General features: G+C 45.0%; 1 protein-coding gene across 1 annotated transcript; it reads left to right on the top strand.

The window, feature by feature from the left end:
* The first annotated feature begins 605 nt into the window (after positions 1-605).
* LOC119333475 (nascent polypeptide-associated complex subunit beta-like) lies at positions 606-3,065 on the top strand. Its single transcript, XM_037606354.1, has 6 exons — positions 606-745; positions 1,569-1,636; positions 1,898-2,046; positions 2,128-2,184; positions 2,412-2,450; positions 2,580-3,065. Exons 2-6 carry the CDS (start codon positions 1,569-1,571, stop codon positions 2,732-2,734), a joined length of 468 nt encoding a protein of 155 aa, XP_037462251.1. The 5' UTR covers positions 606-745; the 3' UTR covers positions 2,735-3,065.
* Positions 3,066-9,173: the final 6,108 nt, after the last annotated feature.

The following is a 9,173-nucleotide window of genomic DNA, read 5'->3' as shown; positions in this document are numbered from 1 at the left end:
CCGCCTCTCGCTTCGTCGCCGCCCCGCCTCTCGCCCCGTCGCCGCCCCGCCTCGGTTCGCCGCCCCGTCGTCGCCCCGCCTCGGTTCGTTCTGCCTCGGTTCGTTGCAGCGGTGCCTCCAATCGCTGGACAGGCCCTCTCCTGAGCCTAGTTGCAGCAGTGCAACATGGATTTATAAGTCCCTGTAAACAAACAGGTAGGGACTTTTATTTTTTTTAATTGTTTGGATTGCTTACCACATGTTTCATGTGGTAACAGGTAGGGACTTATGACTTATAAGTCCCTGTAGACAAACAGGTAGGGACTTATGACTTATAAGTTGGGATTTAAAAAAGTCCTAGGACTTATGAAACAAACAGGGCCTAAGACAGAGAGTATGAATCGATTCCTAGAGACATTTTCGTAATTACGTGCTACCGCGCGCGTGCATTTCTCAACTGGCCACACTGCCCACCCGAACACATGCACAACGGAGCCGCAACACACGCACGCACCCGATGACCCGAACACCGAGCGCAAACCCTCCATTACAAGCACCGCAGCCGTGCATCGAGGATCGCACGGCGATGATTCTCCTGGGGTTAAAACCCTAAAACTAAAAGAGGGCTCGCACCGAGCAACCCAGCCTCCCGTCCCGACCCCTATCCGTTCCCCCACTCCTGGTCTCTCCCGCTCCTATCCTCTCCTCCCCCCCTTGCGCCGCCGCCGGCGCCCTCGCCGCGGCTTCCGCTCCTCCCCCAGCCAAGGTGAGCTGCCCCCGGCTACCGCTAGCGGTAATACAATATCTTAGCATCAAGCATCAGCGCGGTTCTGTTTGCTCCAGGAGCGATTGGGTCTGTACTTTTTGCTGACTTAGGTAGGTTCACGCGCCTTCGCGAGATTCGGCTCGCGCGATGCGGCTCGAGCGGTTGGTCTGGTTTCGTTGATGTGCTTGCGATCGAATCTGGAAGCGGCGCTTGCGCTGTGTTCTGTGTAGCACGTATGCTACTTGGTAGTGATTTCATTTACGGAAGGTATTTGCGGTATCATACGAGAGGTGGGCTTTGCTTGGTCCCGGTCTCGTCGTGGGCAGAGCTTTATTAGTATGTTTTTTTTATTGAAGTCTAAGCTCAGAAATGGGTGGATAGGTTTACATTCGATGATTATTACTAGCTTTTATATCGTTATCATGACAAATATCAGAGCAGTGGGCAATTTGTTCCAGCACAGTCGGCTGTAGTGTCAAGCCATTTTGCTAGTAGTAGTATCTTTGATTAGTGGCTCAGCAGACATGAGCCAGAAGCGACTAACATTGGTCTGGTTTTGCCATGTCAGCTGTCTTTGTATGGGTGATTAGTTAGGAAGCATTAGTTACTTGTTTGAACCTGATGTGGTCGAGGTTATTCCCTGTCTATGTGCAGTTGCATCCAGTCATGTTAGTTATTGAGCTTCATGTTTTCTGTTCTTATGCGGACCTCTGCTCTGTTGTTGTTTGTGAATGTATCTTGTCTTTGGTGTTACTTGTTAGGTTAGCCTGTCTCTTGCATAACTAAAAGAAACATGTAGTGATCTTATTTGTCTCTCATGCAGATGAATGTTGAAAAGCTCAAGAAGATGGCAGGTGCCGTGCGCACCGGGGGGAAGGGTAGCATGCGCAGGTGCTTATTCTTTTCATATATGTATCTATGATGCACTTTTAACTATTTTTTTTTTGTATGTTGGCACATAAGTTTGTATTGTGCTTAAACATGTGCATTTTGGCATATATGTGGAAACAGTGCTACACACGTTACTATTATTCTCGTGTCATGTTAAGATTTATTACTATGTTATCTTTAGATATGATATTTATACTGGTGGGATGATAGTGAATTTGGAATCCCGTGACCATGCTAAATATGGTCTCTGTGTTGGTGTAGGAAGAAGAAGGCTGTACACAAGACCACAACTACAGATGACAAAAGGCTCCAGAGTACCCTGAAAAGAGTAGGAGTGAACACCATTCCTGGTATCGAAGAGGTCAACATCTTTAAGGATGATGTGGTTATTCAGTTTCTGAATCCTAAAGGTGATACCCCTTTACAATAAAACTCAGTTCTACAAGATAAGTTTTCCACTTCCTTACATCCGTTTCTTGGTTTCCTTGCAGTGCAAGCTTCAATTGGTGCTAATACATGGGTAGTCAGTGGAACACCACAGACAAAGAGTATGCTTCTTCCATTAACATGTCTTTGATGTTGTTTGCCCTTGGTCATTTTGTTTGGTTTTCTACTTCATTCATGTTCTTTTACCCACTTACAAATTCACAGCTATTTTGTATGTTGCACACATGTCTTTTGTCCATTGGAATAGTTGAACGTTGTCTCTAGCTTAGTTTCTTTTCTGATGCTTGTGTAACAGTATTCTTGTTCTAACTTTACCTAATCTTGACAGAACTGCAAGATCTGCTGCCATCAATTATCAATCAACTTGGTATGTCTCTATATTCAGTTTTCATAAGTACTCCTACATATCCAATTCAAAGTTTACAGTGAAATGATATACACTACAAAACTAGTGAGTGTTGTCCCCTTGCCTTTTTTAACCGTTCCTTGTGTTTAGGTCCTGACAACTTGGACAACCTGCGGAGGCTTGCAGAGCAATTCCAAAAGCAGGTCCCTGGTGGTGCTGCTGGCATCGAGGCTGGTGCCAGTGCAGGTGCAGCTCAGGCTGACGACGATGATGATGTTCCTGAGCTTGTCCCTGGAGACATTTGAAGAGGCCGCTGAAGAGAAAAAGGCAGAGTCGTGATTTTGATGCATGTTTACTGTTGTGAAGGGTTATAAGTTAAGCGGCGCCATTAGAGACCTCCCCTTTCAAGAACTCTGACCTACCTTATTTGTGCCAGTGGACCGGTTTTGTCATGTACGCGAGTTTCGTCTGATATGTTGGTGGAATTTTGCATCAAATTACATGCCTCTTTTGGTTGTCCTCATTCTCAAATCGTGTCTTTAAATGTTCCATTCCCAGCCCTATATACCCCATCATAACTGATATTGTTTTGTCCATGGATCTGTGATTTGATCACTAGAGGTAATCTTGAGCTTATCAGCACTGTAAAATCGCATTGATGCTGGTACGGTGGTACCAATGGTTATACTATTTGGTTCCATGAATGTGATCTTACGGCATACTTTGATCAACACTGATATGTAGGGGTGGAAAATGGTAGGGCATAATCCAAAATATCTGATATTTGTATTTGAGGAAATGTCTATTTGTATCTTTTTTTCTTTGCATTGAATGCCTTCATATCTGAAACATCTGAAACTGAAACTGGAATAGAAATGGAAGTACAAGATATCTGTGTTTGTTTTACAAATACAAATATGATAAGAGAATTTGACTTAAATATTAATGTATAAGTGGATATATCTGTATCTGAATTAGGGTATTCTAACCCTAACATGCCAATTATCCAACATAAAAGCCTAATAAATTGTCAAAAGTTACTCTTTGTAGAGTATGATAAAACTTAGGAATTAATATGCATGACCGTAGTGTTTATTCATAAATCTGTCTATTATTAACTTATTATATGTTGCATGTTGATTATTTTGTACTATCTTACAGCTATTTATTTTCTTCAACTAATACTCCCTCCGTTCCAAAATAGATGACTCAACTTTGTACTAACTTTAATGCAAAGTTGGGTCATCTATTTTGGAACGGAGGGAGTATATGCCGACGTGTTATACGTACCCGTTTCGAATCTAACATCCGATATGTATTGGAGTAATATAGATCCTCATCCGCATCAGGTAACATCCATATTTGCATTCATATTTGTTTTGAAAATATGAAAACCAAAGTGGTAAGAGCCTACAGCCGGGCATTCCAAACCTCAAACATCCGGGCAGACGACACACAGTCACTAACCTGTAAAAAAAACCAATTCAGACGGGCGCCTCAAACGTCCGGGCTGACCGGCACCTGCCTCATGGGATCCGATAGGCCTACCCCAATACAAATTGCACCAAATCCTTACCCCTCCTCTAGCCTTCCTCCGCCCTTTCCCGTGTTCGAGCCCTCAACCATCCGCCACCTTTGCTCCTCATCCTCGCCGCCGGTCCCGATCCGCCTCCCTAGACGCCCGTCCCCGGCCGTTAAGAACGAGGCTGTGCCTGCCTCGTCCATCGGCATCCCGTCCTTGGTTTCGTCGCGCAAGGCGGCGAACATCGCCCAGAGGGACCGACGACGGAGGCAAGAAAGGGAAGCAACAACGACGGAGGCAAGAAAGGGAAGCAACGACGACGGAGGCAAGAAAGGGAAGCAACGGCGTCGCAAGGAGTGAATGCGGATATCGACGAGCAGGTACCCCCCCATCCCCCGCCGCGCCGAGAACCCCGCACCCCATCCATCCAGCCGTCGACAAGGATTGCGTCGTCGGACCAGGTTGGGACAGAGGAGGATCCAACGACCGGTTGGGGGATTTCGGAGAGCTTTCCGCCCACGCAGATGCCACATGTGGACGTCTGTCAGTCGCAGCAGTTCGTTCGGGCGTGGATAAGCACGGGCACCGGCAGTATACCTGGCCAAAACTCGGCCTGAGGCAAAAAACCTAGGCCCGGGCCCGGGCCGGCCCGGCTATCGGGCCTGGTTTTTGGGCCCAAGCCCGGCCCGAACGCATAAAAGCCTGCCGGGCCCCTTCAGAGAAGCGCAAAAACGACGGGCCCGGGCCCGGCCCGGCCATCGGGCTCAAAATCTAGGCCCGAGCCCGGCCCGAGAGCAGCGTCCGACCGGGTCGGGCCGGGCCGGCAGGGCCGGGCTGCCCAAGGCCAGGACTAACAGGCGGTTCCCAGGCTGCCCACGACCTGTTCAACGGAATGACACAACAAAACTCGATATGTTCTTGTTGATCCTGTCTCATCAACTTTGCATATGCCCTGTTCGGTGTTTTGCATAGACCGCTAGTTCATTTCGGACAAGATCCATGCTTGGAAACCATGATCATTTAGGAGTTTATGATGTCGTACATGATCAATGATAATCAAGATCCGACCCAAATGCACTACGAGTTGGGGGATCCGACTTGCCCTTCATTTGAAGTTGGGACAACATTAAGTCTCAATCCGAGCAAGAAGAAAAAGAAGCCAAAGGGAGCGGCGAAGCATCCAACAAGGAGAAGAAAGAGGCGACAACCAAATGAGAGCTCGAGAAGGCCAAGACATTTGGAGAGATTGAGCTTGAGAAGGAGAGGATGTAAATCACACGAGACGCGGAGATGCGAAGATAATGTTGGCGCACGAAAGCCTCTTGGACGAGCATGATAAGAAGTTTCTTGAGGGGATGAAGAAGATCAACGATCGTATGGACTATGAGGCGGTGAGTGTGGCTATGGTAGCAGCGAAGCATGCAACAAGGCAGGCGGAGCAGGAGGCAAGGATGACCGCATAGCAAGCGGCATCGATGGCGCCCAAGGAGTGATCCGTCAAGCTCGGACATTAATTTTATTTTGGCATGTCTGGATTGTTGAACTATGATTTGTTTTGCTTTGTCGTATTTGTTTTGAATTGTTGAATTGGGATGATTTGTATCATATGATCGACGTGCATGGATTGCATTGATTTGAGGATCCACATTTGAGGTGTGTGGATGTGCAACAGCCCAAATGAGGGGCCGCCTGGCGCTCGGTGCTATGCGCAGACGCCCAAACGCGCCCACGAGCGTATAGGGGACCGGATCTGCCAAGGCCGGCTGTAGATGCTCTATGAACAATATCCCACCCTTATTATGTGCTAATTGACACGTTATGACTCACGGGTAGATACTACACTCCTATTGCATTTACATATGGCTCAAATTTGTGTGCACATGTTATGGTTTCACATTGTTACTCCCTCCTTCCATCTATATAGGGCTTAATGCGTTTTTCAAGACCGCCTTTGACTATTGACAATATTAATAGTACATGAGATGTATAATGTGAAAATTATATCATTGGAAGCTCCTTTCACATACGAATTTGACGGTATGCTTTGTGTAAGTTGCATGTCATATATTATTTGTCTAACATTTTGTCAAAGTTGGCCTCGAAAAATGTATTAGGCCCTATATAGATGGAAGGAGGGAGTACCTTGTTTTCATAGGTGTATCATTCATTATTGTCCATGCTATTCAGGTGCTTGACCATGTCTTTGAAGATATGATCCAAGTATATGGAAATAGACCAAACAAAGAGGGGAACAAAGGTGGGGAAATCTCAGAACATCTACAACCAGACTTGGCAAATCCGGCCTCCTATACGCCCGCAGGCGCGTCCGCGGACAGCGCCCACCGGCCCCTCATATTTTGTGCCAGACATCCACATATCTCAAATCCAGACTCTCAAATCCATGCAAATCCATGCACGTTGATCATACAAGCCATGTCGCACATAAGTGTTGGTATTGAAAATACATAGGTCTTGTTACATAAAATTTGTTTAAGTGCACAACTTAAACATGAGCTCTTTGGTTTCCATTGTGGGTCCACATATGCTCCACAAGATTATAGAGTAGTTACGCATGCACCTAATGATCTTGAAGATTCTGATGCATTTACAGAAGTTCATAAGCTGAGATGCATCTTGGTCTTCCGTGATTTGAACTTGTTCTTCAGGTGCTTCACAATCATTGGCTTGTGCTACACCATCACCCTCATCCTCGACAATCATATTATGCAAAAATAACACAACATCTCATGAGTTGCCACAAAGTTTCTGATTCCCACATCATTGCAGCTCCACGAATAATTCCCGAACGAGCTTGAATTACTCCGAATGCCCTCTCCACATCCTTCCTAGTTGTTTCCTGCATTGTTGCAAAGTGGCTTTGTTTGTTGCCCTATGGTTCAGCTATGGTCTTCACAAACACCGCCCATCGAGGATAGATGCCGTCTGCAAGATAGTATCTGATACGTCTTCGTCGTATCTACTTTTCCTAACGCTTCTCCTCTTGTTTTGGACTCTAATTTGCATGATTTGAATGAAACTAACCCGGACTGACGCTGTTTTCAGCAGAATTACCATGGTATTGTTTTTGTGCTGAAATAAAAGTTCTCGGAATGGAACGAAACTTTGCGAGGATTTTTTATACAATAAAAGAGAATTTCTAGAGCTAAGAACCACCAGAGGGGGCACCTGGGTGGGCACAACCCACAAATGCGCACCACCCCCTCCAGGCGCGCCCAGGTAGGTTGTCCCCACCTGGTGGCCCCATAGACCCTGAAACCGACGCTCTAAAATCCTATTTTCCAGAAAAAAATCAGGGAGAAAGAATTATCGCATTTCACGAGACGGAGTTGCCGCCGTCTCATGTTCTTCATCGGGAGGCCAGATCTGGAGTCCGTTTGGGGCTCCGGAGAGGGGGATTTTCTATCTTCGTCATCACCAACCCTTCTCCATCGCCAATTCCATGATGCTCCCCACCAGGAGTGAGTAATTCCTTCGTAGGCTCGCTGGTCGGTGAGGAGTTGGATGAGATTCATCATGTAATCGAGTTAGTTTTGTTAGGGCTTGATCCCTAGTATCCATTATGTTCTGAGATTGATGTTGCTATGACTTTGCCATGCTTAATGCTTGTCACTTTGGGCCCGAGTGCCATGATTTCAAATCTGAACCGTTTATGTTATCACCATTATATCCATGTTCTAGATCCGATCTTGCAAGCTATAGTCACCTACTACGTGTTATGATCCGGCAACCCCGGAGTGACAATAGTCGGGACCACTCCCGGTGATGACCGTAGTTCAAGGATTTCATGTATTCACCGTGTGCTAATGCTTTGTTCCGGTATTCTATTAAAAGGAGGCCTTAATATCCCTTAGTTTCCAATAGGACCCCGCTGCCACGGGAGTCTAGGACAAAAGATGTCATGCAAGTTCTTTCTATAAGCACGTATGACTATTTACAGAATAAATGCCTACATTATATTTATGAACTGGAGCTAGTGCCATATCACCCTGGGTTATGACTATCTCATGATGAATATCATCCAACGAATCGCCGATCCAATGCCTACGATTTTCCTACATATTGATCTTGCTAAGTTAGTACTGCTATTGTTACTATTGCACCTGCTACAAAACTATTGCTATCATCGTTACTGTTACTATTGCTGTTGCTATTACTATCAAAAGTATCATACTACTTTGCTACTGATCACTTTGCTGCAGATAATTAATCTCTAGGTGTGGTTGAATTGATAACTCAGCTGTTAATACTTGCAAATATTCTTTGGCTCCCGTTGTGTCGAATCTATAAATTTGGGTTGAATACTCTACCCTCGAAAACTGTTGCGATCCCCTATACTTGTGGGGTTATCAAGACCTTTTTCTAGCGCCGTTGCAGGGGAGCATAGCTATATTTGGGGAGTCACTTGGGATTATTATCAAATTATCACTGTGAAGAATCTGAAGGATGCTAAGACTAAGATTTTTTCCTCTATTATAAGTAAACTTGCAACGCCACCACATGCTATTAATTCTGATATGTCGCAAGTTATTGATGATGCTACTTCTGCTATGAATGCTACTCATGATGATGCTAGTACCTTGCTTGATGAGAATGTGCCACTAGGTGAATTTCTTGATGAACAAATTGCTAGAGTAAGACAACATGATATTGTTGAAACTGAAAATCTTGCAACACCTATTAGAACTAGCCCTCCTAGATATGAATTGCCAAAGGTACCGGAAGGTTATGTTATTAGTGAGGAGGCAACTAGAGATATTCTTGCTGGTAAGGATAGAGATGATCTAGAAAAATTATTATGCAAGTATAAAGAAAGATCTTTGAATGCTAGAATGAAATGCGATCCTAAGTTTTCTACTTCACCTATCTTTATTGATGATAAGGATTATGAATTCTGTGTCGACCTAGAGTTAATTACTTTGGATGAATCTGATCCTTTCCATGGTTATGAAACTGAAACTGTTGTGGCACATCTTACTAAATTGAATGACATAGCCACCCTTTTTGCTCGTGATGAGAAGACCCTCTATTAGTATATCCTCAAATTATTTCCAAAGGGTGATGCTAAAGCTTGGTACAATACTCTTGCTCCTGGTTGTGTGCGTAGTCCTCAGGATATGATTTATTACTTCTCTAAAAAATATTTCCCTGCTCATAAGAAACAAGCTGCCTTGAAGGAAATATTTAACTTTGTGCAAATTGAA

This window comes from Triticum dicoccoides, chromosome 1B (genome assembly GCF_002162155.2).
Source record: "Triticum dicoccoides isolate Atlit2015 ecotype Zavitan chromosome 1B, WEW_v2.0, whole genome shotgun sequence".
Classification (NCBI taxonomy): domain Eukaryota; kingdom Viridiplantae; phylum Streptophyta; class Magnoliopsida; order Poales; family Poaceae; genus Triticum; species Triticum dicoccoides.
The sequence above is the reverse complement of the archived record's forward strand: the minus strand, read 5'-3'. Positions and strand labels throughout refer to the sequence as shown.